The sequence below is a fragment of the Meleagris gallopavo genome, chromosome 4 (genome assembly GCF_000146605.3).
Source record: "Meleagris gallopavo isolate NT-WF06-2002-E0010 breed Aviagen turkey brand Nicholas breeding stock chromosome 4, Turkey_5.1, whole genome shotgun sequence".
Lineage (NCBI taxonomy): Eukaryota > Metazoa > Chordata > Aves > Galliformes > Phasianidae > Meleagris > Meleagris gallopavo.
The window spans coordinates 49405577-49427377 of record NC_015014.2 but is presented as its reverse complement, the minus strand read 5'-3'; the positions used below and the strand labels follow the sequence as shown (position 1 = coordinate 49427377).

Here is a 21801-nt window from a genome sequence, read left to right as displayed (position 1 = left end):
CCGCGCTTAGGCGTGCGCCCTTCGGCGGCTGGACGGGTCGGGCCTTCACCTTCCTGAAAGTCATAGGTAATACGTGAAAATAGAGATGCCTGCAAGTGAGAGAAGTGCCGGGTTAGAAGGAGTGCAGGACAGAAAGAATGAGACGAGTTGGCACTTCTCTCACTTCGCAATTTGGTTAACTGACAAGTTGGATGCGGGTGTTTGGCTGTGGGTGTGCAATCGGACAAAGTGGAATGGCACTGAGGATGTGTGGGAGCTAGCAAGCTCTGGTGACAGGTTCTTTCGTTGCGTTGTAAGGGTAGGAGCACCTGGTGCCTCGTTTGGGTCAGTGCAAGGCTGGCTCAGGGGTATCCCAGTTCTGATCTCAGTCATCAGAATGTTATTTGTATGTGTTGTTATTAGCAACGTGTGTGAACGGAAGGGACAGAAAGCTCTTGTCTGTGTTTGATACTTAATTACAAGCTTGTATGCTTACAATCAGGAGTGTTTAACATTTCGCTTGACTCTTTCCTTATTATTTGTTTAGTTACTTATAACCCATTTGGGAAGTAAAATAACTGCTGGCTGTGTAGGCAGCTTTCTTGGATGCAATGTTTACCACAAAGCCAATTGATTTTCTCACATATATGGTAAAATGTTACTCATGGCCTTAACCAAAGCTGCTGAAGGAATTGAAAGGACTCCTTTAGAAGTCAGAACTTAATGCACATTTATGTGAAAAAAGAATGGAAATTACCAGTAATTTCTGAGGCAGATTGACTTCTGGGCTTGCACATGGTGTTGCCCACTGCACATAGTTCCAGAAAGAAGCAGCAGAAAGGAAGAGGCTATCAGGTAAAATAACCTTGTGAAAGAAGAGTATTTTATGATTCCAAGTGCCAGTTTGCTTTAAATGAGAGTTGTTTGAAAATGGAGAGCATTGTGGCATGCTGTCTGGCCTGTTTCCTCCGGTGAAGTAAGGCTGCTCAGGACTGTTGTCTGAACTTGGAAGACGATGAGGCCTGCAGCTAGCTGCCCCACAGTGCGGTTTAAGGGATGCTGTACTGTGACACTGGAGAAGAGTTTCTTTTTTGTGCACGTTGATGAAACCAGAGAAGGACCTCTTCTCAGCAGTTACCATATCAAGATGTACCCAATATATATTCTCATTTGTATTTTCCTGCCTTTCCTGCTAGGAGGATAGAACAATCTGTCAATGTGAGGGAAGCCAATGTAAATCTCGGTCAGGGATCAGACAGAGGGAGAAGAGTGGTATTTTGCTCTGGCTTGCTTTCCAGTGTTCTGGCTGCAGGCCAGGACTCCTCATAATCCCCGACTAGGATGATATTTCTGCTAAAATAATCAGTGGTGAAGTGCGGCCAGTACCAGTGCCTTTGGCTCCATTTGTCGGTCATGTTCAGCTCTAATGCTGTGCAGGGAAGAGCTGAACTAATCTATGTTCTTTCAGACCAGCTGTTCTTCACAAGACCTTGCTTTGTAGTTGGAAGTGCTTCTTGGCTTCTTCAAGGGGAAAAAAGAAAAAGACTCATGGAAAGAAGAAATGCTGTCAGCAACTTGGTGTGTAGTAACTGCACAGTTGTCTCTTGGATGAACCCCGAATTTGGGGAAGCTGGGTCTTGCAGCTCAGCAGCTCACAGACCACACTCCTCATTTAATCACTGGTGTGTATATGTCCTGCCTGCTGCCTTGCCCAACATGCCTTGTGACTCACTGGTGCTGCTGTGGGTCCTGGTACTCCAGATGCCCCTAGGGGGGAGGGAGAGGAAAGTGGTGAAAAGCAAAGGATGGCTTTGATCAGCAGTTATGTGTGCGTTGACTGAAAGTCTGAAACTTCTGGCTGTGTCTTTGTATTGAATTTATTCTAGTCCAGAAGAAACAAAGGATGAAGGATAGCTCCTCATCATAGTAGCAGTTACTGCTTTTCTTGATTTGTGTGTGTCCTCTTGGTTTACGACTGTCTCTGTGCCCTTTTTTCCTTGTTTTCTGTAGTAGCCCGACTCCATCTCAAAGCTGCCTATATATATATATATATATATATTTAGTTTTTTTAGTTTTTTTTTTAAGTCACTGTGTCAGATTTTCTAGTACAGGCCTATCAGTATTGTGTCACATGCTGTTTGAGCCTGCTTCTTGCTTGTGAGAAGCAGTTGGGTTGATAGCACTGAAGGAAAAGCTGAGAACATACACATGGGGACATAGATGTGCTCTATCTTTCTTGTTAGTGGATAAGTCTAGTGGCTCCTAGTTTGTGTGGTGTGGTTTGATTCACTAGCATGGCTTTGCGAGGTTTGTTAGAAGAATTCAGTGATACCTGATTTGTGGCAGTCTAAAATTACTGCTGAGGTAGGCAATTCTAGGTCATAGAATCAGAGTCACAAGGATCATCTAGCCCAACCATCCTCCCATTACTAATGCTACCACAAGCTATTAGATCCAACATGCAATATATAAAATGTTTCATTATTCTACTGTTTTTGTTTCTATGAATGTACTGCAATGTCAATGTCTCTTGTTCAGAGACATTACAGTTAAAAGGTCTGAATGAGAAATGCTTCCAACAAACGTGGAGGCCATCCAATACTCACTGTTTTGTGCTACACTTTGCCTGATCAGATTTGATGCTGATGGAGCACCTACAGCTGTACCAAAGCAGGTTCAGTACTGACAATATTAATGTACAGTTTGGAAACTATTAAGACTTCTCAGAGTTGGCTGGGCAGTACTAATCAAGTTGATGCCGTGTGCTTCTCAGCAGAGTGCAAGGGGCAGAAGAGGTGCTGAACTTCAAGAGATGACGATAGAGAGGAGCAAGAGGAACCATCCCAGCAAGCGCTGGGAGGAGAGCTGCAGGGATGCAGAGCCTTGCAGAGCTCTTCCAGCTGCAGGAAAGTGGCTGGTGAAATAAGCTTTGAAGAAGCTTTTTGTGAGTTAATCACTCAAACGCTTGAGAGGAAAATGTGATCTATGTGAATCGTCTTTACTGGTACAGGTAGTGAAGGCACCTGCAGAGCCAAGTTTTGGAGGGGATGAGCTGGTTGGTAGCAGCCAGAGGAGGATGAAATTGTTGCAGTGATGAGTAGCAGAGCCAAGGGCAAACAGAGACTGGCCCAATGCACTCTTCACTCATAATGTGTGCTTTGTGTTTTGGCTAGCAGCAGGCCTGCTAAGGTGAACAAAACTATAGGTCTAAGTTAAGAAAGTGCACAAGTACTCCAGTTACTGCCTAATCCTTGCTGTAAACTGAAAGGATGGGACAGAAGCTAATGTGCAATTGATATGATTTTCTTGGTGGGATTGGCATGTAAGTTAAGATCCACATGTCAGTAGGAGGAAACAAGGCGTAAATGACTGGGAAAAGGCAGGTGGCATATGCAGAACAGTAACATATGGAAGGCTTTGGGTTAGGTATAGAGAACTCTTGATCCTGAATTTGTCCTCTGAGAAGCTGCACTTCTGGCCTCTCAGTATTAAAAAATACAGCCTTCTAACATCCAGTTAATTGTTTTGATTTTAGTATGAATTATTTTTCTTTAAAAATAACAAATGCAGAGACCGGAGTATTTATGTTGTCAACTTTGCAAGATGTTTATTTTCTTTAAGAAGAGATGAATGCAGGGAAGCTTTGCATTTATCTTAAATACTTTCCAACAGTACAGTGTTTATTTAAGTATGACAGAATATTGACTTTTTAAAAAGAAAAAGAAAACATGTTCAGTCCTTATGGTTGGCACTCAAAATGATGTATTGTGTTGTGATCTTTACTCCTATTTGAAGCTGCAGTGCCTCATAGGTCTGGATAAAAAAGCATGGTAGTACTCCAATGAAACTTTTCTTCCTTGAAAAGTTGACTCAAATGAAGATGAGTTTGTATCTTTAGGTGCATAGCTTTTTTTTCCTTTTTTTTTTTTTCCCCAATTAATTGCATTGAGAAATATAGTTACAAATAGGATGTGGTTGATGGGTCATCACTTGTTCAGCAGTTTGCTGTTCCTGTTTTCAAGTGAGAATGAAGCTTTCTTTGGCTTTGCTATCCTCAGATTATTATGTATGTCACTAAATAATGAGAATGCTAAAAATCTGTCAACTCAATTTTCATGCATTCTGGATTACATATGATTATAGTCATGAATGAAGCCAGTCTTCCTTGCAAGCTGCTGAACTGTATTTCCTTGTTACAGTTAAGGAGAATGCACTTGCAATACAGTGTCAAAGAGGAAGTGAAGTTTCTTTGATTCCTGGCATGCAAAACTATAGCAATAAGTGTATTTAGTAGTTACACAGATAAGGTGTAAAAATGATTATTGAAGCAGCTATCCCATGCAATGCATTTATAGTCAACTTATGAAGGGTGGTTGTTTGCTTGCTTGTCAAACAATAACCACACAATAACCAGCCTCCCTGAAGCTTATAAGAAACCTTTCTTTAAAGAACTAGTCAACTTGTTTAGAATGCTACTAATGATGATTGCTACAAACACTGTCTTTAAGTACTGGCACGGTTGGGTCTTCCTGCTGAATTTGGCATCCTTGTGACTGCTGGTGCTGTCACACAGTTCATCTGTCAGAAGATGCAGAAGTTCCAAAGAAGTAAAACTACCCGAACACATGGGTATTTGCTGCAGGTCTCTTGGTTTTACAGTTTGCCAATTACTGCAGAACCATTTTATCACGTTTGGATATTTGCAAGTTAGTTACATTATGAGTATACACTTAGTTGAAAATGAATTCTTACCTTGAAATTCTCTTCAATTTATTTATTTTTAAATCCTAAAACTTGTTTTGTTTTCAAACTGAGTTTTTGTGAGTGCTTCACATTGTTGAAAATAAAACATTTTTGCAAGGAAAAATAAAGGGCCAAGTTTAATGAAAACTCATGAGAAAAATGTTGCTATTTTTGATCATCTTTGTAGATGAACAGAGACCGAATATAGTGTTGCCACAATAAACAGATGCCATTTACTAATACTTGTTCAAATATAATGATGAGATATTTTGTCAGGAGTTCGTGGGACTGCTCGTGTTGTTTTTAATAGCTCTTTCTTGGGCTGAGGGCAAACTCGTGTCATGGTATTTAGATGTAGGCAATTATAGGCCTGTCAGCTTCTCATCAGTCTCACGCAGAATAGTGCAACAGCTGAAACCAGATTCAATTAATGAAGAGTTAAAACACTGTGATACAACAGATGCCAAGCTATGTGTTTTCATGGACTGTATTTTGTAGAACTGCATTGGTAGATAAATGCTATCACTGAATTTTGCTGCTAAAATGATCAGCGTGTAATATTCATACTTGCTGAGTGTAACTGGGTTATAACAGGGTAATGTGTAACTTGGTTCTGCTTGATATTTTAAGAAATGAAAATGATACAAAAGCAATGTGGCAGACATTAAGTATTTCTGGCCAGCCAACAAGCCCTTAAAATGCAGTCATGAATTGTGAATCATCTTCTGGTTGTGTGGTGTTTTTGTTTTTTTGTTGTTGTTGTTTCAGTGGGATCTTGTAAGGATTGTTGCTTGTCCGTGCTGGGTTTATCTGTAATGGGTCAGTTGAGTGCTGTTGGGTTTTTCAGATGATTTTTGTGGTGTTAATTAAAGAAAAAGATCCGTTTTGTCCCAGAACATGATCACTTGGCAAACTGTACTCAAGTGAACAACTCCATGTAAGGGGCCAAACTCAAACTCATACACCTGTGAACGAGAAAAATAACCTTTTATTTTAATGCTTTTGAATATGAAAGTGTCTCAGCAAACATTGACTTCAAATGCTGTGAAGGTTATAATGTAATCTGGGTTCTTTCTGTGATAATAGGATTGAAATAGGCTGATGTGATCCATGTCAGCCTGCCCATGAAGCAGAAGCAGGCTAGAGAGAAGGTGCCTTCTTGAGTTTAGTTACTCATTAGATAATTTAAGAGGAGTTACAAGAACAACTTTTAAATCAGGACTGATGTTTTTCCAAGAAATATATTAAGTACTGTTGTGTTTGTTACACCTGAAACTGTAAAGTCCAGGGTACGGAAAGTATGCCATGTAGGTCATGGTGAATGATTGGTGTGTGTCTCTTCTGGTGTTAATCTATTAAATATTTCTGTTACGAATGGTTTAGTTTTTAATAGAGTTGCAGCACCAACATAACTTTCTCTTTTCCTTTCAGATTTCTGCTGCTCCTAAATTAAAGGAACCGTCCAAATATTGCCATTCCATGGAACTGACATACTGGTGAATTAGTCATCGTTACCTAAAGGATTGTAAAATGGAGCCAATAACATTCAAAGCTAAGAAATATCAAGCACCTAGTGATTTCTCAGCAAGCTTCACCCTTCAGCTTGTCGGTTCCCTGCCTGTGCATTCCCTAACTACTACGTCCATGTTGCCTTGGATTGTGGCAGAGATCCGGGCTCTCAGTAGTACAAAGTCTTCCAAAGAAGAACTTGGTATCAGCCAAATCCGGCTTTATGTTTCACCATCGAGTTTGCGATGTGAACCAGATACAGGGAAAATCCAGCAGTGGGATCCTTTGATTTGTCCTGGTCTGTTTGAACACAAGCCACAGCATGTCCACAAACTGATTCACAACAGCCATGATCCAAGCTACATTGCTTGCCTGATAAAAGATGGAGCAGAAAATCAGCAAAGTATCTGCTATGTATTCAAAGCTGATGATCAAACAAAAGTAAGTAAAAAAGAAAAAACAAACAAAAAAAAAACAACACCAAACATGCCAAATCAAGTTACATTCAGAATCACATTTAAGAATTGGTTCTTGTTCTATTATCAAGGGCCTTATAGAAAAAAATGTAGATGTAGAGGAAGAGTTGACACTACTTCTAAAACAGATTTGCTTTTGCACTGTTTGAAACTTCCCACCATACCGTAAGACCTTTAGGTTGCATTTATAATTAAAGACTTCATCTCTCTAAAACTCACAGATATGCGTCACTTTATTTGATGTTAATGGTTCTGCTGAATTAGAACTGCTTCGTATGTGAAGTGAAAGGTGTGTAAATTTGCGTGATCAGAACCTGAATTTTGTTGGCTTAGAAAGCACTCTACTTTGGGATATGTGCTGAAATCTTGGCCTCTATGTCAGTGAGAGTTTTTCTGCTGATGTCACTGGGGCTAGGGTTTCACCCTTGAGCCATTGTGAACTTTATCTAATCTTATGGTCAGACCTCTCAAATTTCTCTTTTCGTAAAATGAAACCTATGTGGCTGGGAAAGAGGCACTTCCTTTCCTGGAAGATGTAAGGAATGGGCCACAGCCCAATATGTAGCATACCTTAAACTGCAGGACACTGTAGAAGCCTCTTCCCCAGCTCTATCATCAGTAGTGTCAGAAAACGGAAGAGAGGCCACCACACAGTGCTGCAGGTCTGAAACATGGGCTTGCTGCTGCACACTGCAAGATGGGAGTCGTGTGTGAGTCTCATGCTGTGGGTGAAACTTGCCTCAGTCTGCATGCAAATTGATCGATCCCGTGCTGAAAAGGTTGCAGCATTAAAAACAGATGATTGCTTCTGTTTCTGTTTGAGAATAATGAGATAGTAACTCTCTGAATTAGTAAGATTGACACAAGGCTATTGTGATAGGTTGATCTAGTGCAAGCAAATTAGTGACACGTCCTTCACCTCTTAAGGTGAACCAGTGCTTGTGTTGAAAAACAGCATCCTGCTACATGCTTGCTTCAGAGATGTCCTGCTACGAACCTTGGAGGAGTTATACTGCATGTAGTATCAACCTATCCAAGAGCAAAACATTACACTGTTTTCCAAGTACATGTTTCAAGCATAGAGGTCAAAACGTATGGAAAGAGCTTTAGTTAAATCCCTCTAGAAAAAAACAAACAATTTCAGTGAATTAGAAGGCAAGTATGTCATTAAATCATAATCATTCAACTGAGAAGCCATGTCAAGTTAGAATGTAAAATGTCAAATGTATGCATATAAGCAAGTAGAAATACGGAACAGATCTTTCAAGACTTGACACTGAATGGAAGCCTGTCAATGCATTTTGCAGTTTGCCCATGTGCTTCATTTTGTGACCTGTGGTTTTACAGGATTATGGTTAGTTTGCAACACCAATCGCTTCCAATACATTTCCTTTTGCAACAAAGGAATGAAAAAAAGAAATACTTTTTTCCTCAAGTTTGATCAAAGTCCTGGACCTGCTTGAAATTAAAGTGCACGTAGTAAGTGTCTAGTTAAATTTGCAGCTGTGCCTACTTGGTTTTGGAAACAACCTCTACAATTTCTGAATCCCGATTTTAACTACCTGGCTCCAAATTCACATAGCTATCTGTCCTTTAAAAAACTACCTTCCACCTCAAATAAAAATTCAGTTCTCATTTCCGAATTTGTCTTGATCTTCAAGAAGTGTTTTTGTTGACTGTTGTTGCAAGCTAGGTTACTAACTTGGAGGTAGACACCTAATCAGCATTTGTAGATCTGTATTTTGACAAGAAGATAGTGGAAATGCCAAGTGTTCTTACCTCCAAAAGTGAAACCCTGCTTAATGGAAATTCAGTGTAATTTCTGATGAATCCAGCATTCTGCAAGTTCCTTATACTCTATGGGATGTTGCTATTCTGCTCTGAGCATTGCCATATAATGTCTTGTAGCTAATTTATGTTTATGCATTTATGAAGAGATGTGAACTGATGTTACCTGTGTAGCAGGTAGCCAGCTTGAAAGGACGATAGTGTACTGTATGCATGTGCTGCAGATTGAGGGAGCTGTTAAATGTGAGTTGGGATGAAGACTTTAGCACTATGTTGCTGAGCTCATGTTTTGTTTCAGAAGAAAGAAATTTTAGAAACTGGACTTTTGCAGCCTGTGTGACTCAGCAGACTCCTATGCTGGCAGCCTTGCTCTTGAGCTCTCTTAACATTCCCTCTGAAGACTAAAAACAGTCATACAGACTTAGTCTGCATTGTCAGGGTCATATTCCTCTTGGAGTCCAGGGTGAACAAAAATGCTGAATATATATTCTTTGTCTCTTCTACAGAGCTGAAGCAGAAGGCCAGATAGGTTTGGTCACAGAATTTGTGTGTTGATAACAACTTCTTATTCAGTGATCCTGAGCATCTGAACTTTTGTGATAATAACACTCCATCTATTTCTACAAACCAGCAGGGTACTCCTTATAACACTGTAAACTACAAAAGCCACAGCTCTTTGTAGTAGGGCTATATTGTATGTGTAGACTGGATTTGAAGTAGGTGTGGCTTGCAAATAAGTTCTGAGTATATCCACACATCAGGGTAAGTTGAATATAAGAGAGCAGAAGGATGTATGTAGGAGAAGTGGACTAAGAAGATGAAAATGAACACAGTTGAGTAAAAGATTAAGCAGTGAAGGTCTTTGAAGAGGAGGACTAGAAGCTTGAACTTTATTCAAACAGAAATTCCTCTGAAGGTGATATTACGTGCAGAAAACTAGGAATGGTTGCCCATTTAGCGTGGGCATTGCAGATGGCCTGTAGTGTGTTATTTTATATGTACATATTGAGGAGGAATACATACTTGATTAGTGAGAGATTGTTTTACTATATAATAAGAAAACATTTTAGTTAGTGGGAGATTATTTTTTGCTGAGTAATATATTTCTAAAATCCAGAATTGCTGGAACTGTGGGAACATATGTAATGATTTTCCTGGGGATGAATGCAGTGCTGTCAGATTCATTGTTGCTCCACTACCTACATGCTGTTCTCATTAGAAAAGACATTGGTAGGCAGGTAATTAATACTTAAAGTCAAGATTCTTTGCTAGGAATTCTTTGTGTTACTTCTCTTGAGAAGTGAGAGAGTAGGCAGTGCCCTATTGGATAATTTGTCTTCACTATAGGATCCTTTATAATTGTTTCCATTGCATCATCATAGCATTATACAGCTCACTTTCTGGGCAGATACAGAAGTGAAAAGGGAAGAAGTGTTCCCAACAAACTGTTTCTTGGCACTTTGCTTGTGCACGGGCATATGCATATAGAGATCATTCCACTCAGTACTAAAAGGAAGGGTTTTACTGCCTCCAGAGAGCTGCTTTTGTGAACTAGGGTTCCCCTTTCTAAGCAGATCTATGTCTATGGGATCTGGACTCTTCCTTGTATAGTTTCAGAGAGCTATTTTTTCTTTGGGTGGATTTTGTGTTTTGTTTTTTTTGTTTGTTTGTTTTAACATTTTCACCCTCATCTTGTGAAGATCTGATGGGGCTTCATGATTAAGTAATTTCTGCCTGATGATAGGGCTCAAGTGTTAATGCATATTCTTTGCTGGTGCTCAGGAATAGAGCTGGAATCAATTGTATTGCCTGTGGGAAACTTGTGAAGGCTATGAATAGGTCATAGGTGATAAGTGGGGATTATGCATGCTGTGTTGAGTAATGGTGATAGAAGCTGAAGAAAAACTACTTCTTCAGTAAATCCATGCTTGTAGAATAGTACCTTAATCATAAGAATGCATTGTTGTTGAACACAACAACATCCACAACCTCCTTGGGCAATCTGTTCCAGTGTGTCACCACCTCTGAGTGAAAAATTTTCTCCTAATATTTAAGCTAAATCTCTCCTGTCTCAGTATAAAACCACCCCCCTTGTCCTATCACTGTCCACCCTCGTTAAACAGCTGTTCCCCCTCCTGTTTATACACTCCCTTCAATACTGGAAGGCTGCAATGAGGTCTCCCCTGGAGCATTCTTTTCCAAGCTTAACAAGCCCAATTCCCTCAACCTTCCCTCATAGGAGAGGTGCTCCAGCCCTCTGATCAACATAGTGGCCCTCCTCTGGACCTGCTCCAAGAGCTCCACGTCCTTGTTTGTCTCTGCATTATGAACTGGAGGCTTAGAGGGAAAATCTAGAAACTTCAGCCTCGTGTCTTGTAAGGAGGAATATTTCTGTAAGAATATCAATGATTGATAACTAGAGAGTGAAGATGTGTTAAACATCTGTTTCAGATTTTTGAAAAGGTTAAGCTTCATTCTCCCTCCTTCTACGGTCAGCATGCAAGTTGTCATAACAGCCTGTAACATATACTTGTGTTTACCAGAACTGTTAATGCTATAGTTGGAGAGCACTGGATAAAACTGTTCCATTATATAGAGAAATTCTGCTTGTGACTTAAGATCACGGATGCATAAGATGTGTGTGCCTGCTTGCTGCTTCTAAATCTTCATTTTGCAGTGTCATAAAACAAAGGAGAACTTTTGGCTCAGGAATTGCGCTTCTGGCAGCTGCAGGAGTGTTCCCATGAGGGTGACAGTGCCTGTATGGGTGCAGCAGATGGGGAATCCCACTCGAGCCCAAAGTCTGCTTTAAAAGTTGATGGCACCATTCGTGTAGATTTTTCTTGTACCACATCTATCCTGTTGCAGAGATGAGCTCCGTCTCCTTACACCACTGTGCTTGTTAAAATGCAACCCTTGTCCTGCTGTTGAGCTCCTTGGTTGCAACAGTATTCTCCACTTTTGTCAGAGATTCTTCAGTGTTTGTGTGTGTGCACCAATTGCTTTAACAGCTACTACTTCTTAAACAACCTTCACCTACTTCTATGAGTTACAATAGCTTATGTGCTTAAGTAGATTAGGTTGTATTACCTGGAATGCAGTGTGCTTTGTTACATGTTGTTTGTGAGCTGATTATGTTCTGGAGAAGTTGGTTTTCGATAATCAAGACTTAACTGCTGTGAGGCTGCACAGAGCTGAAGTTGTGAGTGAACTTCACATTATTCATCTATAAAAGGAATTGCAAAGGCCCTGTGAACTCCAAAGCAGTTGTTGTGAGGCTTAGCTTAGGATTCTTATGCAACTTGTTTTTGCATTAGTCTCAAAGATAGGACCTCACTAAGTATCTCATTCTTAATAGGACCATTTCCCTTTCTTAAATTAATTCAGGTAAGATAAGGGAGGAGGTATTTTGTTTATTACTGTTTAATGAATCTACGGAGATTAAAATTAGGTTCTTCTCTTGCAAAAAAGTATTAAGAGCCACTGAAACAAAACCGAGTAACTAGCCTTACTTCAGGGCAGCGCAGAGCTTCATATCTGTTTTCATTCTCTTATTCACAGGTACTTTTCTTTATCCTTTTTATCCTTTATTTCTTCTTCTTTTTTGTTTTCTGATGTAACCTTTATAATTGCAAAATGCTAACAAAATGCTAGTGCTTTTTTTGGTTGGGAAGTCTCCCCCCATTTCTCCATTTGCTAACTGGAGAAATGCATGTGAAAAACAGAAGGGGGAAAAAAACAGCAGAACAAATGAAGAATGAAATACATACCTGTGCACATATATAGGCTGGTATATAAAGTGGGTCAAAGTTTAGCTCTGCAAATCTTAATAGAGTATCATATGTAATGCAGCAGCCAGCTATACTCTGGCTGCTCTCACAAAGTAAGCAGGCTTTACACTTAGCCTGAGCCAAGAGTGTAACTGTGCTGGGGCCAAATGAGCCAACTCAGTGCCTGAGGACTGTTCAGAGGATTTGTGTCTGTAAACACTCTGCTTTCAGGGTCTTTGACAGCAAGTGACCCTGTTCCAGACAGTAATATCCCAAACCTTTACGATGCCTCATCAGAATCTGGAGAGACCTAAGAGAGGTTAGCTGAGCTAGAAATGTCACTATGTTCACCAGTGTTTTCTACAAAATAGAATCACAGAATGGCTTGGGATGGAAAGGTCCGTAAAGATCACCTACTTCCAACTCCCATACTGTATGATTTCCCTCAATCTCCACTTCTGATTGCCATGTGGAGCAAGTCATTTGTGCAATACTATTGCCATTTCCTGACCTAAAGTCAGAGTTAATGTCTCAGCAAGGAAGATGAAATTAATCAAATGGTTTGCTCTATTTTACTGCAATTTCCTCAATCTGCTAAATCGTGCAAAAATTTCTGCTACAGAATTACTTCTAAAAACTCTTCACGTGATCTCAGCAGTGTATTATTCTGTATCAGATCACATTGTTCTCAAATGTGTTGGAAGTATGTGTGTCACATGATCTGTCCTCTGCTCTCTCTTTTAGCTGAAATTATTTATTGTTCCATCACTTTTTCTGTTGGAAACTATAGCAGATATACAAAACAGTGGAACCAAAGCTAAATAAATAAGTAACAGACTTGTGATGGTTCCTCACTACTCACCATTCCTTCTGTTACAAGTTCTGATGTTGGTAGTTTATAAAGCCCAATAAAAGAAGTGGGAGCTATAACCCATAATATCCAAATGTCCTTGAGGGTTGCAGTGGAGTTTTCTTCAGAAACTTCCAGTTCACTTGAGAACTGTTGTCTCTGTTTTACACAATGGTAAATGGGATACAAAGAAACTGAGACTATAAAAGTGCAGTATTTGTAACCCATGTACGAGCTTTCGTTTACACTTAAGTTTATCATCAGTGCGAGTTCCTGGTTATCCTGTTAGTGGGAATTCCTAGAACAAATTCTGACTTGGAAAGATTGTGGTTCAGCACTAGCTGTATGTCTGCTTGGCAGGCTCCTATGTCTCTCGTGACTGATCTGAGGACACTGAGCACAAGGCAGCCACATAACCACTGATTAGAGTATTTGTGCAGGAAGAGGGAGATTGAGCTTCTTCACTCCTGGGCACTGAGGCCCTGGTTTCTGTGCTTGAGGTTGGGCAAAAGGTTATTCTCTGTCTTTCTTGTTAATGGGTCAGATCCACAGTGCCAGTAAGTGGAAGACGTGTAACTAGGATTAAAAGAAATTGCAATAGCGTTGAGAATTTGAAGTCAGTCTTCTAATTTGTAGGCCAAGTCCTACATACCCTGTTTATTTCTCTTTGTAGGACAATATTGAAAGCATTTCTTTCTGCTCCAAACCAGCCCAGTGTACCTTGTTAGGTCACCTTACGTATTTTATTAAGTTTCAAGTTGACATGAATTTAGAAACTAAAGTGTGAACATAAAGTAATCTGGGGTAATTTTTTTCCTGGTACTTTCCCTAGGAGATGGCAGAAATTCAGTGCAGCATCAAAAGGTACTCCGAAGGATTGAGTTGTGCAGCCTGAAGCAATGTTGTTACTTTTTATTGTGCTCTCAAAGATGGACTAGGAGGGTGGAGGTGCACAGGAAGGCGTGCAGCCTTATCTAGCCTCTCTACAGGTAACAGAGAGGTCCTTGGCTCTCAAAGAGTAACAGATCTTGATGTTTGTTCTGCTGGCACTGAGTGGGAGGAAGTCACTGTGCATCAGCCCAGTGAGCCCAAAGTTGGAGTAGCCTTGCTCTGGGAGGATACAGCCCACAGTCCGGAGCGTCGGTACAGTCTGCATGCTGGTAACAAAAACATAATGTGATGGGTGAGCAATTGGCTGACAGGTTGAGCAAAAATTTTTACAGTAAATGGATTTGCATTAGGCTTGTGGCCAGTCACTAATGGGGTTCTGCAGGGTTCCATTCTACGGCCAGTTCTCTTTCAAGTGGTTGTCAATGACTCGCGTACAGAACTCGAAGGTATACTAAGTTTGTGGATGACACTAAACTGGGAGGAGATATTGACTCCCTCAGGGGTAGAGGAGCCTTGCAGAGAGATCACCCACTGCATGAAATTTAACAAGAGCACGTGCTAGACTGCATCTGGAGCAATCCTGGCTATACGTACAGCCTGGAGGATGAGAGGCTGGAAAACAACACTCTGGAAAGGGATTGGAGGTTCTGGTTGATGGCAAGTTGAACATGAGTCAGCAGTGTTCCCTAACAGGCAGAAAGGTTTCAACAGTACCTTGAGGTGTATGTGATAATTTCATCAATTTTGTCACTTCATTCTAGGACTAGCTTTGTGGTATTCCTCCTGTATTTAATTTATTATATTTTTGTCAGCTGGAATATATTTTTACTGCTTTGCTTGAGAAATACCTTTACCAAGAAATTAGTTAACCTTCTGTGACTGCCTTCCAAAACTTTGTAAGAGTCATGGTGATGCTGCAGTATTCAAATTTGTTTGAAAACCTTGAAGTAAACTTACTGTAGAAGATAATTTGAAAATTTGATATTTTTTAAATTCATACAGTTGTCAAAGAACCATATAAGACTTCAAGCTAAAGGACTGTATCCATGCATTACTCCAGCAGTTGGTGTTAGATTCTCCAGCTTCACAAGTGCTAACGATAACAAAATAGTAACAGTGAAATATACAGCTCTCCTTGCTGTCCTGTACAAAGTCTGCCTTCTGTGAAGGTGTTGGATGCAACACGCACCAAGTAAGCACAAATAATAGTGCAAACCTACAGCTTAAAGCTAGATGGCAGCCAGCAAAAAGCTCTGGGCAAATACACGTAGTACAAGCTGTGCCTGAGCCAAAATAAGGATGAATCTTGAAACCTGTGTTGCATATACAGAATTAAGAGTTCAGAAAATGCTGTTTGATTCACATCGACATTGTGTAGTAGTCTGAATGTGTGACACTGCAGAGAGGAATATGTAATCATAAAGTAACTCCATTGTATTTCCTGTAGTTACCTGTTACAGTGGCTTATTAAAATTATTTCAAGAATAGAGGACACTGGTAAGAATGCTGCCTTATTGATTGCCAAATGTAGGTCAGAAAGTCTGTAATCAAAGTACAGTTTTTAATTTTTCATCTAATTAGTTAATGATCATAAGGAACTTCACATACAGTTGTAGTGTTTAGAAATTTATTTTGTGGTACATTGTGCAGTGATGATGCAGTTTAAAGGCAAAAAGTATATTTTAGAGGGGAAACCAGAACTGCTTTGGCAAAGAACATTTTGCATAAAGAGTCAGTCTTGTTTAATTCCTTGTTAATTTTCATGGTGCGTAGTATAATAGCATATGGAGGACAATGTAATTTCACTCTGTATTGAAAGCTAAGATCTTTAAACATGTAGGGAAATGTTTTTTTAAATATATGAGAAAATAAAGGCAATATCTGTCATGTAGGTCAATGTGATCTATCCAGATGGACTCAACATCTTCTGCATGAATTAGGTTGTGGAACGAGGTTCTGTGTCAGAGATTACTAGAAATGAAAACTTTAAAAAATAAATAAATAAAAAAAATAGGGTTTTAGTTCACTGGTAGATACTTCAACATGTTCAGTTTTTTTTTTCAGATTCTTTAGTGGCCTTAATGGACAAATTAAAACACATGTATTAAAATACAGAGATGTCAATTAATAAATAATAATACTAAGCAAATCACCTCTTTAAAGTAGCTCCTTATTTTTCCATGCAATCAGCTTTTCAGTTTAGAGTTTTGCCTGCATGAAGCTGACATTTATGCTGCGCCCTCAGGGTCATCAGATGTGGGCTCTTTGACTGTAGTGGAGCAGAAAACCAACACAGAGGAGACATATATAACTGCTGTATTTACTTTAGCAGCAGAGTCTCCCATCCCGTTATATGTCAAAGAGAATAACAGAAACAAATTGCTATCTTAAAATCAGTGCTTTCCCTTGCCTGGTATAGACACAGTTGTTCTATATTTCTGTTATTTTACCCTCTCTACGGACGTCAAGTTATGGGAAGGGCTGTGGGAAATATTTTCCTAAAGAATGATTTGTGTGGCTGGACAAATACGGGCTTAAATGGATATGTGTGTCTGCCCCAAAGGTTGAGCGCTGATGATCTGATACAAGGATTGAGTGGATAATGCCAGTTTGTACTTGGTTTGTGTTTTGTATGAAACTACTGATTGATGCTTGCTTTTCCTTTCTTTCCCACCCTCCCCCCACTTTTCCCAGTGACAATGATTGAGATGCATTGCTGGCCATAAAAACAGCCTCACTGCTGACTCTTGCATTAGGCTGAGTTTGATCCTTCCGTATAACTGATCGACTGCTTTTGTCTCCAAGCCTCTTCTTTCAACCATACCTAGGAAACAAACTAACAACCCAGTTTCACACATACCTAACGAGCAGAATATGCTTTAAAATGTCATTATTTGTAATCATAACTTGCTGAGTTGCTTTCTTCCTTGTATGTTGTACTTACCATCCTACTGCACTGGACTTTCATAGTAAGGCAGAATAAGATGAAATCCGTTACTGGGCTAATCTGAGATCTCTGTAGGCCACAAACAGCAGAAATGCAGAAAATAATTGGTATTAGCTTTTCGCTAATATCTGGAGGTATGTTGTACGTCTCAAAATGTGGCTAACTGAAATAGAGGTGTTTCCTTGAGATATTAAAAGCAAACCATAGGGTGAGTCTTATTTTTGAATCTTAGATGCTGAAAATACATGTGCTTTAATCTCAGGCTAATTCCATTCAGTATGACAGAAATACTTGCAGTAAGGAAGCTGAGCATGTAGGTACTTGACGTCCAGTTTCTGTGGTTAATTCCTTTTGAGAAATTTTCGATAGACAGAACCACTATCAAAACCAATTAAAAAGAAAACCTCTACAATGCATTTAAGCATGTTTGGGATGATTAACATAGTCAATTCAGCATCACTAGTAGAAAAATAGGGTTCTCTTCTTTGATTTCAAATCAAATGAAATTATGACATATGTCTAGGAGGCAGTAATACACTGAAGTCTTATGAGCAGAATTCCATTCAGTGCTGTTTCTTCTCTGCACTGTTCAAAGCCTGCTCTGACATGCACAGGTCTGTTATAAGTTGTGCCAAGAAGTCGGGTCCTCTTTATTCCGACCAAGGACTTGAGATGCTTTTTGTTTTCCCAGCTTCATGCATAGTTCAGAATATCACAGTAAAGTGCTTTGATTTCCAAAGTGAAACTGGGATTTAGAAGAGGCAGCAGTTTTGTTTTTTTCTGGAAGGCACTGTGCAGTGTTGCTACCTTTGCGTGGCATTTTTGTACACCATTTCTACCAGTTGTTTTTCTTTTTTTTTTTATGTAGTCAGACAGAAAATGTTCTGTAATTGCAGGAAAAAAACTTCATTGTTCTTAAAAGAGAGAAGTTTCCAGACTGGATTACTTTTTTCCCCGCTTATCACAAGTTTGCAGGCTCGTTATGGCTTAAGCCGAGGTGTTCAAGTGCCACTTAGTGGCTGTCCCGAGGAAATGTAAGATGCTGTGCTGGCTGTGATGGTTCTCCCTTCCCCTGCTTTTGCTTCTCACCAGCAGGAGAATTCTTCATCTTATCCTAAAGATACTGATGGCTTAATCTAAGACTGGCTGGAGTCACAGCCTGGTGGATTATAGAGGAGAATTTTAGTGCTGTGATTCCCATTTTTCTTTCTTTTTCCAAATTGCATTGTCAAAGTTCTATTTAGGCTCCCCCTACATGAAACAAGTTGCTATTTTGCTGTGCTGTGAGCTAGCACAGGAACCAACAATACGTGGAAGTGCCTCTAGAACTGAAGTAGGGGTGTTGCTGGAGTTGCTAAGAAAATACTGTGTGTTCTTCAGTATTAGAGTTAGAAAATAAGATGTGCTCCTTGAGGCAGTGTTTGGTATTGGCTGATATTCTGGGATGTCTCAGTTCCCCACAGCAGGATATCTGATTGATGTAAAATCATCAGCTCCATCACATTCTGAACTTGATTATAATACACTTCTGTCTGGACACCAGGCCCTCACCACCAGAGTTTGACTTTCAGAAAGTAGCAGGAATTCAGAATATCATTTACATGTAAGTTACCGACTCCATAGTGAACTAGTTACATCCAGCAGGCAGCAAACAGCAGTGTCCATTGTTTATGTGCAGGCACATTTTGCTGGTAGGAGGTTTCCAGTGAGCTCTGATCAGGTAGGCAGAGTACTGTAGAAAAGACGTGCTTCCAGTTTTCCTTTAAAATGAAGCTGTTTTGTTTTGTTTCAGTGCAAGCTTTACGGTTTTGGTGTTTTAATAGAGTACCCACAAGCAAGCTGTGTTTGCAAGGGTCGGAAATGTTCCCAGGGACATTGAAGAAAACAGGAGGTAGTTTCTACTGGAGTTCGATCTGAGCTTGGTTCTGAGTGAAATCAAAGCACGTGTATAGGGGTTAACACGGATATGCAATGAGATAATCTAATCTACATATATTTAATTCTTTGGCTTTAATGTTACAGTTTTTTGCATTTTAAAAACAGAAAATGAATTAAAGCTAGCCTAAACTTAAATTGTAAACCAATTATGATTGAAACTAACAGAAGACTAAGAATTTCTGACCCTGCTCAGATAACTGCTGAGGTTCTTTGGGCCTGTGAATGCAATCAGAGTTGTGAGCTCAGATTCATAGGCTGCAGTGGTAGCTGAACTCACCATGTTCCAGTGTTGTAGTAAATGTAGGTAGGGTGTGACTGTCTGAGAGGAGTCCTGCTGTCTGGCACATCCATCCAGATGTGTACAGGCTTTTCTGGAACATCAAAATTACCAGTAGGTACTGGTAATACACGGGAGGGAGGAAATGGCAAAATCAATCCATAATTATTTTATTCTAACTTTATTTCTTTAAGTAGGATGCTACACATTTTGAGCTTTATTCCTGAAAATGCGTACACATTTCCTTAATTTTAACTATTCCAGGCATCTGGTAGCGATGGTATCCTAGCTCTCCCAGTCATAAGAAATGGTTAAAGTGACCTGTTCTGAGCAAATCTGCTTTGTCCATGTGGATTTGTGGGTTGGGGAGAGCTGATTCAGAATCTTAAGGCTCCCATTGTTCCTGCAGAGGAACGGAAGTGCAGTCAGCACATGTGGCAGAAATGTGCAGCCATGTCTTCCAGCAGCGTATCCTGAGCCCTTTGAAGCGATTCAGCTTTATCAAAACCACAAATACTCAACAAAGACAAATCCCTTTGCTGTCTCTGCATTGCACGTTGTATTTCACAAATGATTTTTTATGTGTTTTTAGCAATCAGACAGAACTGGCTTAGAATAACTCCATGTGGAATGCAGTTAATAGTGAAACCTGAAACTGCAAACTTCTGAATGAAAAGTTAATTGAAAAGCACGGAAAGTGTCTTTTCAGATTGGTATGGACAGCGTTTGAATCCTGGCATTAGAGATGTTTTATTGCCATTTTGTGGCTTTACTGTTATTGAAAGACAGTGCAACTTAGCCAAAGCTATAAGAAATCACAGCAAAGAGTCCACAGAGCTGCCTAAGGTGCACTTCATAAGCTTTGAGAAGAAGGTGGGAAGGGTAGAGATAAAAGCTGTAAATGAAAGTGTGTGTGGGAGGGAACATCACTGATAAAATTTTCCACTTTCAGGACAGAAGAAAGAATATAATCAACACAACACAAAACAAAAATTGCAATTCACTTATTAAAAATGCAGCTCCATATGCATCATACAAAGTTACCATACGTGCAAGTCATTATATTAGGAAGCTTCCAGTAGCGTTCTGAGTGCCACGTGACACAGGAAATTTCTAGGGCAGGACTGTGCTGCAGCTTGTAAGCAAAGGAAGGGCTGGCAATGGGAAGGGGTGCAGAGCGTGGGTCAAGCCAGCTGCACACTGCTAGTTGGCTGGGGCTGCGGGACAGAGCCTGTTCCAGTTCCTGCTGGGGTCTTGTCCAGACTGATGACATGAGGGCAACGTTACAGAAACTGAAGTTTCTTCAGCTTGATTCTGGAAAAGAACAGGACAATACGGTACTTGTTTCCTCTTTTTGTTACCTATGTTTAAGGTGCGTAAGGATGTAATAGCAACCGAGTCTGTGACTTCAGTGGGGTAGGACTGGATCCTTTTCAGATGAATAGCTTTCACACCCGCATGCTCGTTGTACATAAACTGCAGTAGCGCCATGAGAGCTCTGGACCCTGTACCTGCAGAGATGTAAACCTGAACTGGTATTCTTTATTGTTAAGTTCTTTCCCAGCAAAAACAAGAACGTTACCATCTGATGAGGGGGAAAAGGGAGTTAAACTTTTGTTCCAAGTGTTATTATTTTACTACTTCTGTTTTTTTTGGAATGTGCTTTAGAATATTTCAACTCCAGTAAAATTTCTATAGACCCTGTGAACTGTCCCAGAGATTGCTGCAGAAATCAGTTATGAGAAATCAGTATGATCTCTGCATATATCAGAGCTATGAGGTTTTTTAAGTTATTAATTTATGTTGTGGAGAACTGATAACTGGCTACTTTGCATGGCTCTTCCTACTATGGAGTTCAGTATACTTCACTAGGCTACTGCTGTTGCAACTGAAGTGCACAAAATAATATGCTCAGGGCAGTGGGATTGTTTTCATGTTTTTGTTAATTTTGTGAACAAAGCAGCTAAGCTACAACTCCATAAAGGTATGTATTTAAAATTGTTCATTTTTATATTATTCATTACTGAACGTCTGTAAGAGAATAAACTGCATATAATCATCTTAGCTAACATGAGGCTCCATTTAGTAGGAATGTGTAGTTATGTGAGCCCACAGCACACGGAGTAGATAAATTTTACAACTGTGACATTTTACTTACCTAGTTAAATATAAAAACTTTCTGCTTACAGTCTGTTTTTCCTCCATACTTTCTAAACTTTTTTTTGCTGATTAACTTATCCATTATTAGAAGTGTGTAGTATTTACGTGTATTTCCCTGTATGAGGTGGTGCTTTTACACAAAGGAAATGAGGCACATTTTCACATGAAGCATCTGTCTTCCCGTGTGAGTTACTTGGCTTAACCATTTAAGTTTCAGGATCAAGGAACACTTTAAGTGTAGCCTCTGTATTTCAGAAAAGCGTTCTGAAACTGTCAGGTTTTTGTTTGGTGGGTTTTTGTTCTGGAGACCTTTCGGTGGTTGCTATGAGGAAGCAGGAAGCATGGGAGGCTGGAGGAGGAGGGCACAAAGTCCTTTTGTGGCCACTTTTTTTTTTTTAATGTTGGGGATGTTAGTCCGCCTTTAATTATCCCATCCTTCATGGCCTCTTGTTGGGGGGAGATAAGTGTTAAAA

The 21801-nt window shown here is 39.9% G+C and overlaps 1 protein-coding gene across 6 annotated transcripts in view; it reads left to right on the top strand.

The window, feature by feature from the left end:
- The first annotated feature begins 47 nt into the window (after positions 1–47).
- TBC1D1 (TBC1 domain family member 1) overlaps positions 48–21801 on the top strand; it is a 95438-nt gene continuing 73684 nt past the window's right edge. For 3 of the 6 annotated variants that reach the window (XM_010710295.3, XM_010710296.3, XM_010710294.3), the window contains exons 1-2: positions 48–66; positions 6154–6672. In XM_010710295.3, coding sequence (XP_010708597.1) covers positions 6253–6672 — 420 coding nt within the window. In that variant the 5' untranslated portion in view covers positions 48–66; positions 6154–6252. Of the gene's footprint in view, positions 67–6153; positions 6673–20313; positions 20506–21801 lie in introns of those variants that run through there. The other 3 variants (XM_010710299.3, XM_010710298.3, XM_010710297.2) reach the window with 2 other exon arrangements.